Here is a 21,123-nt window from a genome sequence, read left to right as displayed (position 1 = left end):
TTTCTTTCCTCCCATAATTCACTTAGGTAAAATTTATGGAGAAAAGAAATCTATACAATAAACCCTAATTAGCATAACAGTAAAAAGTGAGGCCACAGGGGATAGTGGTTAAAACTATACCATACCTAATGATGTCAGACTTGGATTTGAATCCAGAAAGACTTGAGTAGGGGAGAGAGATAGAGTGAGGTGGATAGACAGACCACTCTCGGGTGAGCAAGGTATTATTACCCTACTTACAAATAAGGAAACCAAGGCTCATAGATACAAGTATATATCTTGCCCACCGTCACACAGCTATTAATTGTTAGTGCTGAGGTTCAAACCCAGATCAGTCTGCCTTGTGAAGCCTATGCTTTTCAAGCACTATCTGATGATAACAGACAGTTCCCAGGTGATATTGATCCTGCTGGTCTGGAAACCACATTTTGAGAACCACTATATATAAAGGTCAATAGCAGGCAATAAATAGCCCAAGAGTGGGAACAAGTGTGGAGATTTGCAAGTCAGTTTCACAGATAAGTTATATACAGTACAATCAAGATCTCCAGGACAAAAGTAATATTGTTGTGTCATTGAAAAGAACAGTAGGTAAAGACTGTGCTGACCACAAGACTCTGCCACAATATTTATCTACAGATCTATTCTCTGGCTACAAGGCTAAAAAGGCATGTCTGCTATGTGAGAAAAACAAACTCCATTAGGGATATATAAGTGAACAAAGCTGTCTGAAGAGGGATCTAGATTTCAGCTTTATGCCACCTTATCCTTTTGGTCTTAAGACCCACTAGCTACAAAGCAGGCAGTGTTGGGCAGAGGCAAGTGTGTTGCCTCAGGGGCCAGACTGAGATCTAGAGTCTGACTCTCATTTACCACCTGGGTGACCTCTGGTAAGTTAACACTCCAGGCCTGTGTTCCCATCCATAAAATCTGTAAAATGAAAATTGAGGATATGAATCATTCTTTTTTCATCAGGCTGTTGCAAAAATCAATGAGGTAAGGCACAAAAAAGCCTTTGAATGGTGCCTGCCATGTACTAGGTGCATAAGTACTTAATACTAAGTACATAAGTACTAACTACATAACTGTCAGCTACTATTATTTGTCCCACTGCTGAGTCAAGCCATGAGAAACAGGAGAGGCTTTCCTGATTCTCTTGATGATCATTTGTACCAAAATCTCATCCAGGTACCTGCAGATAAATGTGATCATCGGGGTTCCTGAGTGTCTGTAATGTGCTGTGCTAACAGATACTGCCTCCGTTAGACGGGAGCATTCTTACACATGGGAAAGGAGGCTTTTTATAAAAGAAAACAAAAAAACAACAACAAGAAAAACACCTTATTTAAATTTTCCTTTTGCCAACCCTAAATGACCCTGTATATTTCAAAGGGGCCTCTGAACCAGACACATGCCTTTTTTTTTTTTTTTTTTTGTTTTCATTTAATTCCTGTGGCAATCCTGGGAAGTCCTTGTCTCTGTTCCTATGTTGAACACCGCAAACCGGAGCTTACAAGGTAAAGTGACAATAAACTGATAAGCCAGAATTTGAGCTAAGATATGCTTGAGACCAAAGCCAATACTACCTTCAGATTTATAAAACATGGGAGGATACGTATAATCTTTTATTTAAGGAGTGAGGGGGTCTGATACGCAAATGCTCATTTATGTATGTAATATTTCATGTTCCATGTTTTCCCCTTAGAAGAACCTATGGAATAATACAAATACCAAGTTACCATAGATAAGTATGTAACACCTAAACCTTGTGGAGTGTGGACAACTGCCAAGTATTATCGCATGGCTACTTACTAATCATACCTGTTCAGAATAGAATAGAATATCCAAAACTTGGGGGGGGGGGGAACTACCTTGAATTTAGAAGTAGGAAAGGGTTCTGTTGAACTTTGACAGATTTTGAGGTTGGAGAGTCCACTCTGGGGATTTTAGCATTTTTGATTCTTACTCAGTAATTTCCAGAGCATAGAGTATCTGCTCACCTGCCCTGGACAGAGCCTATGCCCTCTTTCTTCTCCTACAGGAAAACACCACAGATTTCTATGAGCACCTGATTGCCATCTTGTCTCCTCTCCTCTACCTGCCCAGGCATCCTGGCCCCCCCACTTGCAATCTGGGGCTGTCAGGGAATACTGTAGTGAGTCATCTTGCCCCAAGGCTCTTCCCCTAAGGCATACCTTACTATTTAGGATCTGGAAAACCCTCTGCTGCGTAGTCTGGCCAGCCTTGGTCCTCACAAGGATGTAAACGACTTTCAGGTCTGGGCTGGTGCGAAACAGCTTCTCCATCAACACTTTGCCCATGAAGCCTGTGGCCCCAGTGATGAGAATGGACTTGCCACCATAGAAAGCTGCAATCATGGACATGATTCTTCTCTTTGTCTTTTATAGCTATGGAAAGAGGTTCCTGAAAAGGAAGGGAAATAACAAAATGTTACATTCTCAGAAGCTCAAAAATGCAGTCATTTAAAATGTTTCTGATGCTTCCAGGAGTTTTGAATGTAGAAAAAGGCCCAAGTGAGGACATCATGGTTTATTGACAAATGATTCATTTCAATCGAGATTTATTGAGATCACTTTATTAAATGCCAGACTTTATGCCAGGAATTGTGGGCAAAAAATGAGTGAGACATGGTTCTTGCCCTCAATAAATTGCTCTTATTCAAACGGAGGCCAACACCTAAATACATCATTAAGTATAATACGTGAGTGCTAAAACAAAGGGGGTCACAGAGGCGGGGTGTACAGCAGGATCTGGAAATTGCAGAAAGGCCCGCCTGAATAGGTGGTGATGCATGAGGTAAAACTGGAAGGCAGAGAAGGGCTGGGGTAAAGGTGTCCCAGTCCAAAAGCAAAAGCAAAGGTACAAGCTATAGATTGTGTTATATGGAGGAAATAAAAGGAGTTCAGGGTTACGAGAATGTAAATGATAAGGCTAAGAGTGGCCCCAGAGCCTGTGAAAATTAAGCTGAGAACAGCCATCACATTTTTTGAAACTTATGATGGAATTACTATTACAGTGGCAGTTTTATTTACAGAAAATATTGGAACAAATAGCTTTTGGTCTCACTTGAACTAACAGGCCTTTGCCTACCTAGCCATTTCTGAATAAATATGCTTTTCTCTTCCTTGAGCTAAAAAGGGGCCCCATGCCTCCCTTTCCCTGTATGGTAGCTATTCTTAGGGTTGAAACGTGGCAAGAGACAAAGGGCAGAGAAGCTCGAACAAGTGAAGCCACAGACCAGGGACTTTGTTAACCCTGAAGTGGCTCCAGGTGATCTATTGTCCGTTTCCGGCCGTTGCCAGGAACACAGAGAAGGAGCAAATCTGGTAGGGGGAAGCCACATGCGGCATTTGGATCCTGGGCCTCCTGGAAAAGGCACCATATGCTGTAGGCATGCAACGTGAAGTGTTTTGTCTTTAAGCCCGGGTTTAAAACTGTCCATTGGAAGCAGTGGTGGAGAGCTTTGAATGAAACAGTGCTGTGGTGTGGGTGCAGACTTCCTTTCTGTCATTGTCACGGACGGCCATCTGTAGCCACTCCCCGGCAATCTGCTGGATGGGGTTGGGTTGATCTTGCAAAACACAAGCCCAGGGACTGGCCCTAACATCAGAGCTCATGAAGAAGACAAAAACAGGCAGAAGAGTCAGCACCCTGCCTTGTCAAGTCCAGTCAGGATTACTCTGCCAGTAACTCCTCAACGAACTCCTTAACTTCTCATAGTCATAACTTACAAATTGTAATTATAGACATAGTTTATACTGTAAGGAATTTGAGGCTGTTCTTGGGCAGAGCTCTTTGCCTTTGGAGGATTCATTCACTCATGAATTCACTCAACAAGTAATTTTCAGGACCTATCATGCCGGCATCTGTGCAAAGTTCCAAAGATTAAGAGATGAATAAGGCAAACAGACCCTTGCATTCCCTTTAGCAGAAGAGGCCAGCAACACAAAAGTAAGTAAATATGCAAACAAGATAATTATAGACTGTTACAAATGCAAATAAAATAGGGATCAGTGACAGAAATCACACCCAATCATCAACACTATTCACTTTAGGAAATCTGGATTTCAAATCATGTTAGCTATATCCCCTGAGTCCCTATTTAAACCCCTCTTATTGAAGGCTGATGTGAAAAATACTATTTTGAAGAACACATTTGGACTTGGTGCAAAATAGCAATCATAATTTTGGTCATGTTCAATAATGCTATTTGTGCTGCAATGTATCCAATGATTTTCTCAAGATTTTATCACTTGGGAAAAGTATTGATGAGTTTTGTCTTGCCTGCCTTGAAACTCAGGAAAGTGCTGTAACCAAGTCCGGAAGGCAGTATGACATCCTAGTTTAGTGCACAGGTTCTAAGCAAGACCATCTGAAATCAAATCCCAGTTCTACCACTTATTAGCTCTGTGACCTCAGGCAAATTATGAATTTCTCTCTGCTATAGTTTGCTCATCAGTAAATGGAGATAACAAAAGCATCCACTTAATAATGCTGTGGTAAGAATTATATGAGTGAATACATTAAAACTGTTAGCAATCAGGGGCGCCTGGGTGGCTCAGTCAGTAAAGCGTCTGACTTCAGCTCAGGTCATGATCTCTCATTCGTGAGTTTGAGCCTCACATTGGGCTCTGTGCTGACAGCTCAGAGCCTGGAGCCTGCTTCAGATTCTGTGAATCCCCCTCTCTCTGCTCCTCCCTAACTTGCACTTTGCCCCTCTCTCTCTCTCAAAAATAAAGATAAATATTAAAATTTTTTTTAACTCTCAGCAATCAAAACAGTATTCTATTGGCACAAAGTAGACACCTAGATCAGAATAGACAGCCCAGAAATAAATCCACATTTATATGGCCAATTAATCTTTGACAAAGAAGACAAGAATATACAATGGAGAAAAGACAGTCTCATCAGCAAATGATGCTGGGTAAACGGGACAGCCACATGCACAAGAATGAAACTGGACCTCTTTCTTATACCATTCACAAAAATAAACTCAAAATTCATTAAAGACCTAAATGTGACACCTTGAGCCATAAACTAGAAGAAAACATGGGTGGTAATTTCTTTGGCATTGGCCATAGAAACATTTTTCTTGATATGTTTCCTTAGGCAAGGGAAACAAAAGTAAAAATAAACTATTGGGACTATACCAAAATAAAAAAGCTTTTGCATAGCAAAGGAAACCATCAAAAGATATTTAATTGGAGGCAACCTACTTAATTGGAGAAGATATTTGCAAATGATATAGCCAATAAGGGCTTAATATCTAAAATATATAGAGAACCCATACAAGTATACATCAAAACATCCCAAATAATCTGATTAAAAATGGGCCGAGAACCCAAACAGACCTTTTCCCAAAGAATACATTCACATGGCCGACAGACACATGAAGGGATGCTCAACATCACTCATCCTCAGGGAAATACAAATCAAGACCACAGTGAGATAGCACCTTACACTTGTCAGAATGGGTAGAATCAAAAAGACAAGAAATAACAAGTGTTGGGGCGCCTGGGTGGCGCAGTCGGTTAAGCGTCCGGCTTCAGCCAGGTCACGATCTCACGGTCCGTGAGTTCGAGCCCCGCGTCAGGCTCTGGGCTGATGGCTCGGAGCCTGGAGCCTGTTTCCGATTCTGTGTCTGCCTCTCTCTCTGCCCCTCCCCCGTTCATGCTGTGTCTCTCTCTGTCCCAAAAATAAATTAATTAAAAAACGTTGAAAAAAAAAATTAAAAAAAAAAAAAAAAAAGAAATAACAAGTGTTGTGAGGATGTGGAGAAAATGGACTCCTTGTGCACTCTTGGTGGAAATGTAATTTGGTGCAGTCACTGTGGAAAACAGTATAAAGATTTCTCAAAACATTAAAAATAAAATTACTCTATGATCCAGTAATTCCACTATTAGGTATTTACCCAAAGAAAACAAAAACACCAATCTGAAGAGATACATGCCTCCCTATATTTACTGAAGCCTTACTCGGCATTACAATAGCCAAGATACGGAAGTAACCTAAGTGTCCATCAACAGATGAATGAACACAGAAGAGGTGGTATAGACACACAATGGAATATTACTCAGCCATAAAAAGAATGAAATGTTGCCATTCGCAACAACATGGATGGACCTAGAGGATATAATGCTAAGTGAAATAAGTCAGACAGTGAAAAACAAACAGCGTATGATCTCACTAATGTATGGAATTTAAGAAACAAAGCAAACAAAGAAGGAAAAAAAGACAAGCAAAAAACCAGCCTCTTAAATACAGAGAACAAACTGATGGTTGCCAGAGGGTGGGTGGGTGCGTGGGAAGAAGGATGAAATAAACAAAGGGGATTAAGAGTACTCTTATCATGATGAGCACTAAGCCATGTACAGAATTGGTGAATTATTTATTATATTGTATATCTGAAATGAATATAACATTGTATGTTAATAATGTCAATAAAAAAAGAAAGCTCTTAGTTTCCTATAGTATATACTAAGTATTAGCTATTAATACAGTCACTGTATTATATGTTTTTCCTCTTAATAACTTCTGGTTTTTCCTTTTGACATTTATTTTAAGTACTCTGTATTATGCATTTAAATATTCTCTTTTGGAAATAAGAGGTGATTTACAACTCAATCAACCATCCAGCCAAGTAAACTGTTTTCCCCAAATGCAACTCTACTTGATGATGACCCTTGCCAATTCCTTTTTATATAAAAATGTTTTGGAATCATACCCCTTTAGTATATTAGGCATAAATGAGCTTGGTTGGCAGGGAAATACAGAAGAGAAACTGAGTTTGGATAGGGTTACTTTCCATGCAAATATACTATTAAGATATAAAAAAACATGTTTTTAATGTTTATTTATTTTTAAGAAAGAGAGAGAGACAGAGCTTGAGCAGGGGAGGGGCAGAGAGAGGGAGACACAGAATCTGAAGCAGGCTCCAGGCTCTGAGCTGTCAGTACAGTGTCCCATGTGGGGCTCAAACTCATGAACCAAGAAATCATGACCTGAGCCAAAGTCAGACACTTAACTGACTGAGCCACGCAGGTGCCCCATTACTGTCCACATATTTTGATCCCAGACACAGTTTTGTAGCATGTGATAAAAAATTTCGGGAAGCAGGTAATATATTTCTAATGAGCCCATTTCTTATAGAACAAAGGAAGGGTTGATGTGTCCCCAAAGAATGGAATTTGCCTGTTCTGTCTGGAGTCCAACTACTTCTCAAATACAACCCAAACCATGGCAGAGAACACTGAGTTCTCCGACAGGAAAACAAAACATAAAACAGTATTTCCTGGCACTCCTTACCCAATTGTCAAGGGCAGGTGGCAGAGGAGTGTGGCCAAGACTCTGATCAAGACAAGCGATTCTGAAAAATGTCAGGGAATTCCTCATCCTCTGATCAAAGCTGTAACAGAGATGTTTCCTCTACTTCTTGCTTCCACTCTCAATATATGGCTTAACACTGGCCCCAGAAACTCCTATGTGAAATTTGGCTCCCTGAATTCTATTCCGGGTATTAAACTTGCAAGGTCCAGGGACTGTTAACCCTGAATATAATTCATTAAAATAATTAACTCTTTTAAAAATTAAAATAACCTTACATTCAGTAATGGATGATATGCAACTCTTCAAGGAGTAATACGTTTAGGACAGCTGACCAGGTAATGGTTTGCCTTTCATATCTTCTGATTGCCAGTGCAGAGAGCAAAGGACAATTTCTTGTCCCTCATGCTCGTGATATGGCTTGTGGGAAGCCTAAGCCACTTTGACAACTTTCAGAATCATCCTGTATAATGTAGGATGTATGACGCTTGAATGATAAATGAGGGAGCCTATGAAAATCAGCCAGTGCATGTTTGTTGAACACGTACTACGTGCCTGATACTGGGTAGGCACTGGGAATAGCAGTGAATAGGCTGTAGGCAGCTTAGATTCTTCCTTTCTATTCTGGAGCTTTCTCCTTAAGATCATTTCCCACGGTCATGAGTAGAAATAGCTAGTTTTTACTATCCTTTTGGTAGTAAAATGAGGCTGTTCTCATTTCTAGAGAACAGATGTGAAAATCCTGAATCATAATTGTTGTGCCAAGTTAGATACATTTTTGCTGGTTTCAGCATATGGGAATTATTCTTTGAATGGTTCTTCTGGAAAATAAAAAAAATTAAGATTCAGAAATGTAAGGGAGACAAGTTTGCCCAAATTTCTTGATAGTCCTTCAGAAAAAAAACATTAAAAAAACCCAACAAGGTTCTTTGCCTCTCAGGAATCTTACATAACCAAGGTTTCTTAGTCTTGGCACTATAAACATTTAAAGATGAATAAATGTTTGGGGGAGGGGGCTGTCCGGTACAATGTAAAGTCTTTACTTGCATCCTTGGCCTCTATTCACTAGATGGTAATAACCTCACTCTTCCTCAGCCAGGTATGTCTAGACTTCGCTAAATGGGCTCTCGGGAAAAATTGCCTCTTCTTCAGAGAATCATTGTTCTTGGACCTTCTTCAATTCTCATTTTATAATATGCAGCACATCATACTAAAAAATCAAGATTCAAGGCTTAAATTTCTGCTTGTGAAGCTAAGCACAAATAAGATCCACTGCTACCCCCATTTTACCTATATTAAATCCTTCATGGCTAAGTATATTTACCCAAGCGAATTACATGCATGGCAAATTCTGATAGTACTCAAAGTGAAGATGAAGGAAGATTTCTTCAGAGAAAGATTACCCCCTTTTTATTTAACCAAATTTCTTCTGGTCTCTGTGCTTTAAGTTAGACTATGAACCCCACATTTCATATAGATTGAGCCTCTCAATTTTATCCATCTAAACTGATTATGGGCAAACTTTGGAAAGAATAGCAATTGGGCCAACAGGAGATCAGCCAAGGAAAGCCATTTAGTATTGGTTACTGTATATTAATAATTCTATAAATAATTGAGTCAATCTCATCTATAGATAATTCTGTTACTCTTTGTGAAAATTCAGACATGATGTGTATTAAGATATATCTCATGTAGGCAAATGGAGTGTCAGTTGGCAATGAGCCTGGTAATATGGGCTGATCTATTGAAGAAAATTGATGCTATTTTGTAAAACTCAGTAAATGAAAGTTGTTCTGCTTCATCAAAATTGAACGGTTGAAATTCTTTCAATAAATGTGTTGAATTAATCACATAAATGCATTTACAAAATATTATTCAATGAAAAAAAGGAGACCACAAACTTGTGAAGCATCATTAATGTCCATTACAGACCCCTGTGGGAAAGAATGGGGGGATGTGTGGGTGAAATCAATGACAGTAGCTGTATAATAGTGTGATAGGATTAAAGGGAAAGAGTCTCTTTTCATGTCTGTAATTTCTTTCCATGATTTTAAATGGTAATTTAATAATATATACTTTGAAAAAGTTCCCAGAAAGTCATGGCAGCTGGTATTTTTATAGGCTCTTCTTTTGCTGTGGGCACTAAAGGTACAAAGAAATTTGCAAAACAAGCCTCCTTAGTTTATTTTCTTTTTCTTTTTTTTTAGAGAGAGAGAGAGAGAGTACAATCTGGGGAGAGGGGCAGAGGAAGAGAGAGAGTATTAAGCAGGCTCCACGCTCAGCACAGAACCCCTTGAGGGGCTCAATCCCATGACCCTGGGGTCTTGACCTATGCCAAAATCAAGAGTCAGATGCTCAACTGACTGAGCTACCCAGGTGCCCCCAAACCTCATTTGTTTAAAATGTGTTTAAATATTTTTTAAAATGTAGCTAAAATTACATTAAACACTATTTATGGCCTGAATTATGTCCTCTCCAAATGCATAAGTTCAAACTCTAACACCTACTGTGATGGCATTTGGATATAAGGTGTTTGGGCTACATGGGATCATCAGGGTGGGGCCCTAATTTGACAGGACTGGCACCCTAATAAGAAGAGGAAGAGACACCAAAGAACAGTCTCTCCTTAAACATTAGGCACCAAAGAAAGGCCATGTAAGTAGGTACAGAGAAGGGAGTTGTCTACAAGCCAAGAAGAGAGCTCCCACCAGAAACTGAATTTGCTTGCACCTCAATTATGGACTTATAGCCTCCAAAACTATAAGAAATACATGTCTGTTAAAGCCACCCAGTTTGTGGTATTTTATTATAGTAGCTCGAGCAGCCCAATGCATACACAAACACACATGAACAGAGAGATGAACATTTTTGGATAAGTAAAATAACTTGACAATAATTCCTATCAACCTTACTCCAATTATGGAGTAGACCTTTTCAGTGAAGCAAATGCATCTGTCTCATTTTCCCATCTTTGGGGATAGAGGCAGGCTATTGATTTGTGGCATTTACATGTTTGTGAAAATATGGACAGGCCTTTTACAATAAACTATAGAGACGTCATTAATCCAAGCCTTAAGAGTCTGTATAGAAGTCACATATCTGCTTTCAAGTACTTAGTAGGAAAAAAAGAGTTTTCATCAGAATTCTTTCTTTTTTATTTATCTTTAGTTTCCACAATTCAGCAATAAACTTAGATACCTTTCACTGTGGGCTTGTTATATAAAGTCTTTCCGCGAGAACTTTTAAGTTCTTGATGGGGACATACTAACCCCCAGGGGTATTGTGGGCAACTGTTGGGGGCACAGCCTCACTAATCACATTAGCAATGAGCCATAGTCAGGAAAAACCAATTTGGAAAGAGTTCTGAAGGGGGAAGGACAGTCCAGGCTGGCTTTAGAAACACAAAATTTACTAATCACCTTAACACATTCTTCTTAGTTTCCTTGTGCTTAGCTCATTAGTAAGTGTTCCAAAAAGCCCTCTAAACTTAACAAAGATGAAAAAGGAAAAATATGACCTAAACTCATCATTTCATCATAATTGATTAAATAGGTGTGTAGACTGCCTACAATATGAGACCTACTGGGTTAGGTGTGAATAATTAAAATGTAAACATTCTTCCTAAATGGCAAAGCATTATAAAAATGCATAGCACCATTATTATTGCTTATAGGTAAGTCAAACAATAGGCAACATGTGAATATTCTAAAATGGTATCAAGAGTCACAATCAAATGGAAATCCTGATGCTTCCTATTTTGTCTTGATTAATTATAAATTGGTCAGGTTGTAAATAAAAGAATAGTTGATCTATCAACACAATGACCAAAGGAACCCAACTGAATGGATAGTAAGCTAACCTACTTTTTCATGCTCTGCTTAGAACTAAAGACTATTTTTTTAAAGATGACATGACATAGATTATCTATCTATCCATCCATCAACAGACAGAGGAAGAGAAAAATAGAGATAGAGAGGGAGGAGAGAAATAAGTGGGAGGGGAGAGAGACAGAGAGGGAGAGAGAGAGAGAAGAAGGAAGGGAGGAAGGGAGGAAGGGAGGGAGGGAGGGAGGGAGGGAGATGGGGAGAAAAATGTGTGTGTGGGAGTGGGGAGGGAATTTTAAGAAACTGTCTCATGAGATTATGGAAGCTTGGTAAATCCAAAATCTGCAGGCTGGAGACTCAAGGAAGAGTTGCAGTTTAAGACCAAAGGTAGAATTCTTTCTTGGGGGAAGTTGGTCTTTGTTCAATTGAGTCCTTCAGGTAATTGCATGAGGCTCACTCACACTATGGAGGGTAATCTGCTTTACCCAAAGTCCATTGGTTTACATGCTAATCTCATTCAAATACGCTTTCATAGAAATATCTAGAATAATGTTTGACCAATATCTGGGCACTTGGTCTAGCCAGGTTGACATATAAAATTAAACATCATAAGTCCACCCTTGTTGACTTGGCACCCACACAAATCTCCTTAAACCATAATTTCCAAAATAATGACAATAGCAAACTTATACTTCTGCCCAACATTATATAACTATCCTGCATACAACTAAAACATACTAACTCTTTCCCCAGAAGAGGATGCAAAGTCTTTGGGTAATATTTACTCTTCTTTCTGATATCCTATAACTTAAAATACTATGACATAAAGTTGAAATCAGTTAAATACTAAGATACAAAATTAATATATCTTATTTCACATAAGAGGATTAGATAGTGAGGAAAACATTTGTTTTACACAGACACACAAATGTATTCATAACAAAACAACAAAAATAATCATGACAACTATAGTCATCATTTCTGTAACTAGTCACATGGTATTTGTAACTACATTTCAGTTGGCAGTTCAGTGGGCCAGGATTCTTTACCTGGTGGGCATGACCCAAGCCTTCATTCCTGAAGCGTCTGGGTCATCATCAGTCCTCTCTGAATTGGGTCATTGTAGTTTTTCATTGACCTTGATCACAGGGCATTATATCCTCCAATCAGTTTTCTAGGTGTGTAGGATGGTTTAGTGTTGGTCTGGCTGTATTTCATGGACACGAGACACACAAAAAACTTCCATGCTGTTCGGCCATCTTGGCTCCTCGATCACAGGGCATTATAATGCTAAGAGATGCCCTGAGGGATCGCCTATATTTCAGACACACTCTTCCTTACCTCCAATGTGTTTCCTCTTGGTAGTTAGGATCAATACTCCCCCAGCCAGCACAGAGACTCCCCTCTTTGCTTGTTGATTCAGAGGCATGAGATATTCAAAGTGGCCAGACAGCAGGCTTAACTTCCAGTTCAATTGAATCATTGTTCTGTCCCCTGGTAGGACCTTTCTTCCCTTTGGAACTAAGATTTTTAAGCCAGCAGAACACAGGGTCATGGGGAGAGGGAGAAAATTTTTGATAGTGGGTCATTGGGGTAATAGTGAGTGGTGACACTCTCATTTCTGCCCCTTAACTCATGAACCTGTGAATCTTGGCTATGGGAGAAAATAGCATGATCTATTAGATGCTGATTCAGAGCATATACAGCCTTCTGGAGAATTTTGCCCCTGTCCTTCAAGGTACTGCCACATAACTGGCACTATAAATGAGTCTTCTAAAGACCATTACACCATTCTGTCAAGTCAGCTGCTTCGGGATGGTGATGAACATGATAAGACCAGTGAATTCTATGAGCATGAACCCATCGCCACACTTCATTTGTTCTGAATTGAGTTCCTTGATCAGAAGCAATGCTGTATGGAATACCATGATGGTGGGTAGGCATTCTATAAGTCTGTTCATGGTAGTTTTGGCAGAAGTATTACATGCAGGGAAGGCAAATCCACATCCTTTATTTCAGCAAGAACAAAACACCGACCCATGATAGAAGTAGTCCATTGTAATCAATCTGCTTCTAGGTAGCTGGCTTATCACCTGGGGATTCAGTGTTGGTCTCCTTTTCTGGCAAACTGGGCACTCACCAGTGTATTTGTGGATGAGTCAGCCTTGGCGAGCATAAGTCTGTGTTACTGAGCCCACACATAACCTTCATCCCTGCCACTATGACCACTTTGTTTATGAGTCTATTGGGGGATAAAGGGGTAGCTGTGTATTCACAGGAATAGGTCATCCTATCCATTTGATTATTAATATCTTCCTTGGCCAAGGCCACTCTTTGGTAAACATTTATGTGGTGCACAGATATCTTCACATTTTGGCTCATTCCACATACCTTTTCCCCAGACTTCTTTGTTGTCAATGTTCTTTCGTGTTCTAATCATGTTCTTTGGAGTCCCTGACCATCCAGACAAACCATTGGCCATAGGTCATAAATCAGTATACAGTTATACATCTGGCCATTTTTCCTTCCAAGCAAAGTGAATAACCAGGTTCACTGCTTGACATTCTGTTCACTGAGAGGATTTCCCTTCACCACTATCCTTTGGAGATGTCCCAGAGAGAAGCAATTGTTCACTTTGGGTGGTACCTACATCTCTCTCTTCTTCTGTCAACTGATTATAAGGAATTCCTCACAAGGTCATAGATGCAGGCTGAGAGAAAAAAGGTAGTATAGCACTAGTGGGGACCATGGGCATTTGGGCCACTTCTTCATGGGTCTACTTGTGTCTTCAGGGCTTTCTTGGGCCTGATCAGATATGTAAAACTTGTATTTGATGATGATGTGCATGCCCAGCTTTATGGCTTGGTGGGTCAGATGAGATCCAGTTCGTGATGGGCAGCTCAAGTTGCATGATAAGTTAGTGGTATGGTTAGGTGTTCAGTTTCCACTAAGGCCAGTAGTAGGCCTAAAGCTGATTCTTAAAAGGAACGTAGTTATCCATAAAGGATGGCAGGGCTTTACTCTCAATCCTAAGAGTCTGTGCTATGACTCACCAGTAGAGGCCTGCTGAAGGCTCCCAACAGCATCCTTATCTGCCATTGCCACTTCAAAGACTATTGGATCTGCTGGATTATATGCCTCAAGTGGCAGAGTGGCTTGCACAGCAACATGGACCTGTTGTAGAGCCTTCTCTTATTCTGGGACCCATCAAAAAATGGCGGCTTTTGGGGTTACTCACTAAATGGGCCAGAATAACATACCCAAACAAGGATAATGTTGCCTCCAAAACCCAAAGAGGCTCAGTAGGGCATCATATCTCTTGTTTGGTTGTAGGAGGGACCGGATGCAACAACTTATCCTTTATCTTAGAAGGGATATTTCAATGTGCCCTACACCACTGGCCCCCTAAACCCCCCCAGAGATAGAAGATTCCTGAATTTTTGTTGCACTTTACCAATAAAATTTTTGTCAGTTACCACCCTCTGGTAACGATATCTTACAAATAAGTCTATGGTACTTGCTACTTCTTGCTCACTAGGTCCAATCATCATAATGCCATCAATGTAATGGATCAAAATGATAGCTTATGGAAGGGAAAGGTCATTAAGATTCCTGCAAATTAAATTATGGCATAGGGCTGCAGAGTTGATATATCCCTGAGATAGGACAGTGAAGATGTCTTGCTGGCCTTGCCAGCTGAAAGCAAATTGCTCTGTTTTTTTTTTTTTTTATTAACATGTATGAAGAGCAAAGCATTTGCCAGATCTGTAGCTACATACCAGATACCAGGAGATGTGTTAATTTTCTCAAGCAATGAATCCACATCTGGTATAACAGCTGCAATCAATGAGTCACCACTGTGTTAAGCTTATGATAATCCATAGTCACTCTACAAAATTTATCTGTCTTCTACACAGGCCAAATAGTCAAGTTGAATGGGAATGTGGTAAGAATCACCACCTCGGCACCTTTCAAATCTTTGATGGTGGCACTCATCTCTGCAATCCCTCCAGTAATGAGGTATTTCTTTTGGTCTACCATGTTACTAGGTAGAGGCAGTTCTAGAGGCTTCCACTTGGCCTTTCTTGCTCCACAAGAAAGGGATTCTGTGGGGATTCTGTCACCTACTGGGTATATCTATTTCAATTATGACTTTCTGAACTGAGGAAAAATGGGTACAGACACCTACTGAGCCCAGTGCGAGATGGTTCTAACATAAAACTCCCCTGATCACCTGATATCCATAAGCTCCTATTCTGACTGATGGACTACAGGGGCATTTTGGGTTTCCTAGAATTAGTGTCAGTTCAGAGCCACTGTCCGGTAGTCCCCAAAAGTTCTTATTATTTTCTTTTTCCCCAGCATACAGTTAACCTGGTTAAAGACTGTAGGTCCCTTTGGGGATGGCAGGGAAAAAGATTAACAAAATGCATTTTTAGCAATATACAGTTGTCCTGTTTCAAGGGGGCCTGGCTTCCCCCTTCATTCTGCATCTGTAAATTGGCTTGCATCTGGGAATTGATTCAGAGGTCATAACTCTGTTTTAATGATTCAAGTTAGACTTCTGTTCAAGTTGACCTAGAACTTTTCTGCTTATACAGATCAAGCAAGAATTTAGTAGGCTTCCCATATATTTCACTTCTAGGAACACCATGATCAACCAGTCAATGCCCTAGCACTCTATAAGTCAGATTATAATCTGATTTATGCTTCATCCTGCTGTCCATTATGGAACCATGACCACCTTGACTTTGGCAATGGAGGGTCAACACTTGACTCCAGCCATGCGAGGATCTTCAGCGCATTTAGGTTTTCCAATTTAGTGACAGCAGTCCTCACTGTAAGTTCTGGACTACAGAGAAGAATAACCACTTAGGTCTTCAAGGATCCTGGGACTACCCTCACAAATTTATTTCTGTGGTCCAGCCAAATTGACACATAAAATGAACCATCATAATCATTAATATTTTCTGCTAACACATTCACCATATGCAAGACTTCTCCCACAAATTTTAATGAACAAAATCCTTGCTTGATGTCTTGGTAGCTGAACATAAAATACAGAGACAGGAGGAAGTTTTAGTTATTTGGAATTATTTCCTTTGTCTGTTTTTCAGCCAAAGTATTCATTACTGGTAAACTCTTCTATCTCTGAACTGTCTCAGCTTAAGTACAGCAACAAAAAATTATGTGAGGTGTAATAGAGGCACAGTGAGAAGAACACTGATGTAGGAATTAGCAGCAGAGCAGAGTTCATTTCTAGGACTCATTTTTTTTTCTCTTCTGTGAAAAAATATTCTATCTACTTCACAGAGCAGTTTTAATTATCAAATAAGGTAATAAATGAGAGAGATTATTATTCCAAATGTCATCTGACCAGAACAGAATGATGTTTCCCTTGTTCTGGATGTTATATACTATACAATTAATGCTACTTTGACCCTGAATCCAAATACCTTGTGCTTATTTATTAATAGATATTGAGGGTATACCTTGTCACCCTAATTAGGTAGTAAAACACTTGCCAGAGATGTATTTTATATTGTATTATTGCTTACATGCCAACTAGCCCAATACTATGCAATGAAAAGTGGCTTGATAAATATTGTTAAATCAGTGAATGAAGGAGTCAGAACTGAAGAACCGATTCATTTAATCAATGAACAAAAAATCAGGGGGTGTTTCACAAAGTGTAGTGGGTATTTGAATCATCTGGAAAGCTGGCTAAAATGGCTCTTTCACCAGACCCCATTTTCTGAGATTCTGATTTAGAAAGCTGGGGCAGGGCCCAAGTAGATGCATTTTAATGAGTACCCCACTGATTCAGATATAAGTGGTAACAGAAATGCAAGTATAGGGGATTTAATTGTGTTCTGATTCCAGATCATATTTTGTACCTTAGTCCCCATGTTTAATGTAAGCCTATGTTGTCCCTATGACTTTTTTTTTTTACTTAAAACAATACATAAAATAATCTGCTTACTTACGAATTCTCATTTCTAACAATAATAGAATGTGGCTAACACAGGACACTGCAGAGCATGGCTTCAGTCCAGCCTAAGCCTCAGTCTGAACTTCCAGGACCTCCCATTTGCATGAAGGTAATTTTGATTGAGAGACTTTGTACATTATTTACTGCCAGCATCTGAGTTCACAGGTGTTACCCATAATAATGCATGTATCGATAGAGGTGGAATGGGGACATGTCTTTTCTAATAAATAACTAAAGCTTTGAAAAGTTATTTTTTTCTTTGTTTTCCTGCTTCCCAAAACCAAAATTTGAAACGAATAGCTATTTAAAGGATTTTTAAAAATATAGTGCAAATATATGAACAGATATTTGTATAGAATAGCATACCAATGATTAATAAATATGTTGCATAACCCCAGTGTTATATATACATCAATGTGCCCTAATTTCTTCTAATAAGATACAGTCTGCCACTCATATGGATTCAAAGACTTATTCAGACTCATTCAAGCAGACCTTAGAAATAAGGTTGGAGATTTCTATTTCTCATCCAAACAACCCTATCTCAACCTTTTATTCAACCAGGAAACTGCATGGAAACAAAATAGCTGGAATGTATAAAGTCTTTAAAAGCAAGGCCTGATTAAAAGGAGATCAATTCAACATCATTAATTCAGTCCACCAAAAAGACAATTGTTTCATAGATTAACACTGAGAAATTACTACAAAACCGTAGCACAAATTATTTTTTGTACCACAATATTACGATGGTGTATATGTAAAAATACATGTAGGATAGCAAGATTTGCTACTGTCAGTGATCAGACATAGTATTTGTTAACTGTATCCATCCAAAGAAAAGACTCAGAGTTAGTTAGTTACTTCATGTAGTGAGATTCCAGGAGCTTAGTCATTGCCATATACCAGCTAATTATTCTTGAACCACATGGGAAATTATATTTTTTAAAAAGGTTAATATGAAGGTTAATTATATACAAATCAATATGATGAATTGGAAATCCTTATTTTATAACAGACTTTACTGATCATGACCTATGCCAATAAATTGACAGTCTCTAGATAGATAGACATAGATAGATATAGATATAGATATAGATATAGACATAGACAGATACATTATTCAGAAATGGGCAGTTAGGCCTTTATGAAGGATTAACTCTGAATTAAGGCTGATGCTTTCCCTGTACAATTCTCTCCATCAGATCTTATTCTGTGTCAGAAGCACAGCAAACCACAAACAACATTCATTCTTTTTCTGATAATGTACAATGAATTCTATTAAAGAGCAACAAAGATTTTAGGCATTTATCTTTAAAATAATGGTACTTAGAGATCTAAAAAAATACTTCATGTCTATATTAAACTATGTGTTGTAGCTATATAATATCAGAAGAAACATAACAGGTTTTGTACAACAAAGTGCAAGCTATCAGAAAGACACAGTCCATCAAAGTTGCGTTTGGGACAAGTTCCTAGCCCTAATCATTTAATATCAATCACTATAACAGAGAAAAAGAGGCACTCTGTTCTCTCCTCCAGTTACTATGCTATTTAAACAAATACTAACTCCATTTTAAACTCTCTTTTACAATGTTAATTGATATGAACTATCCAGTCAAATCACCTATGTTTTACATGCTTTTCACAGTATTTACTGGAATGTTAAATCCACTCTCGGTTCATTTTACTGTGGCCAGGCATAGAATATATTTCAAATTATTAAGGCTCCTGTTACACTGTCTGACCTCTGCTGTCTAGTTCTAAATGTGAACCATTATTTCATAATTTAAAAGCCAACCCAATTTACTACTAACCTGCTTCATATCTAGGGCAAACACCTATGTCTATTTATCAATCAAAAATGAAGGTATAATAAAGATGTGGGGTAAGGAGAAGGAAGATAGGAGAATTCCCAAGTCTGGATTCTTGCCTGTCTTCTAAGGGCCTGCCTCCATTTACCATGTTCTATTTTGTATATTTGTGTACACGGGTTTTCTGCTGTACAAGAGTTGAAGTTCTTCAAGGGCAAAGACCTTAGCCATCCTTTTGTGCTTTATATATTCTAACCGAATGAATAAATTCTGTCAGATCCTATCTCTAGCTGCTGCATTTGTGTTCATCCGTGATCTCATGTCAGAGCCTTGAGCTCTTTGAGGGAGGGGAAGGTAGATTAACTTTTTATCCCTACTGCCTAATAAACTCTACATGGCCTATCAATGTTATTTAAGCGAATGAATCAATGAACAAATGAATGGATAAAACATGTGTGGTCAAGTGCACCCCAGTGGTGGCTGGATGCTAAGCCATGTCTCTTGTTTCTGAAATCCTTGTCTCCAGGGACTCTGCCACACAAAAGGCAAGAAGCTCAGCCTGTCACATTGACATGGATGGTCTCCAAAAGGCTGTGTGAACCAACTGGCTTGGAATATACATCTGTGAAATCACTTGAATAGCTGTAACATTTTTAAATGTTCAAACTTGGTACCACTTCACACGGATGTTAATAAGAAGCTACTTCGAGTCACGGTTCCTGTTCACTGAACACTGCTTTAAAATTCCACTTGATGTGTCCATTCGCACTTCCTTTCCAGAATTCAGGATTTGGGGGGTACAAGGAACCAAAATAGTCATGCTTGATTTTGGCTGTCATTGTATATTCTGTGACCAATCATTTGATTAATTTTGGCTCAATCAGATGTTAGGAGTTTTGGTGAAAAAAAAGAACACACAGGAATACCTAAATTACATAGCAGGCAAGGTGACACCTATTATTTTCATAATAGCTACTTGATCTAAGTTGGGAAATTCATTCATTCACTCACTCACTCACTCACTCACTCACTCACTTATTCATTCATTCAGCTGCTGGCTAAGTATATACTATGTTTCAGGCATTGTGCTAGATCCTGGGGATACAATGAGGAACAGACACCTACCTGTTCAGGATAAGGTGCCTTGTCTCTCATCACATGAGAGTTCTGGTTATAGAATTTCTAACACCTGCAAGAGGCTTTATGCTCATTTGTATCCCCAGAATACATCCTAAACTCAGGATGCATTTAAAGACCTATTAAGACCCCAGAGTTACTTTTGGGCTTGGACAGTTACTAGAAGTGAAATGAATGGGATAGACAATTTCAGATTCTTCTCACGACTCCACCGGTGTTTTGCCTACAACTGATAAGCCATTCTGACTCTGACCTAATTCCACAGGGAAGTACCTAGTTATGCCAGCACAATCTGACTTCTCCCACATCCACTCAGTTCTGATCCAAACTCCAGCACTGATGTGAAGAAAAATTCAGAGACTGTATTTGTATTTATTGAGCATGTGCTACACGGTAACACCATGATGATACAATTGAGAGACTGGATAACTGGGCAATGGCTAGAGCATGTATAAAAACAGAACTTTGACCTACCCCCTGCAGCAGCCTGCCCGGGAACCCAAACCCTTATTTGCAATAAACCAACCAGAAAGCCAACCTGCTATAAATCAGATTTGCAGGAACTCAAGTTGGGAAGCTGAACTATAATTTTTTTCTGTAACAGCTGGTCCAGAGTAACAACTGGCAGCTTCTCTAATTTCTGTCCCTGTTTCCAACTTAGAGGAAGCCAAGTATGTGCTGCTCACCAACCACACACGATACCCCACTTCTAATGAGCTCACCTACAACTTCTCCAAGCCAACAGCCCCCAGTCAGGACACACATAAAGCCTTCTTCCCCTTTTCCCCTCTAAGGCTTTCCAGCTCCTCTGCAAGTGACTGGGGCTGACTCCCTTGCTACAACAAGCTCTCAGAATAAATTGCCTTTGCTTGTTCTCATTTGGTTAGTTTTCTTTTATTTCCACACGACCGTTATACTCATTTTATAGATAAGGGAATTTATAGAGATTAACTTTTTTTAAATGGAGCCATCCAAGAGGCAGAGCAGGGTTTTGAACCTGATCTCACTAATTCCA

At 39.2% G+C, this 21,123-nt stretch overlaps 1 protein-coding gene across 1 annotated transcript in view; it reads right to left on the bottom strand.

Moving 5' to 3' along the window:
* The window catches only part of FAR2 (fatty acyl-CoA reductase 2), a 158,082-nt gene that overhangs the window by 45,976 nt on the left and 90,983 nt on the right, over positions 1 to 21,123 (bottom strand). The window contains exon 2 of the mRNA XM_049625219.1: positions 2,196 to 2,424. Coding sequence (XP_049481176.1) covers positions 2,196 to 2,384 — 189 coding nt within the window. The 5' untranslated portion in view covers positions 2,385 to 2,424. The remainder of the gene's footprint in view (positions 1 to 2,195; positions 2,425 to 21,123) is intronic.

Source organism: Panthera uncia, chromosome B4, assembly GCF_023721935.1.
Source record: "Panthera uncia isolate 11264 chromosome B4, Puncia_PCG_1.0, whole genome shotgun sequence".
NCBI classification, from domain to species: domain Eukaryota; kingdom Metazoa; phylum Chordata; class Mammalia; order Carnivora; family Felidae; genus Panthera; species Panthera uncia.
Note: the sequence above shows the minus strand (reverse complement) of the source record. Positions and strands in the feature narration are given on the sequence as shown.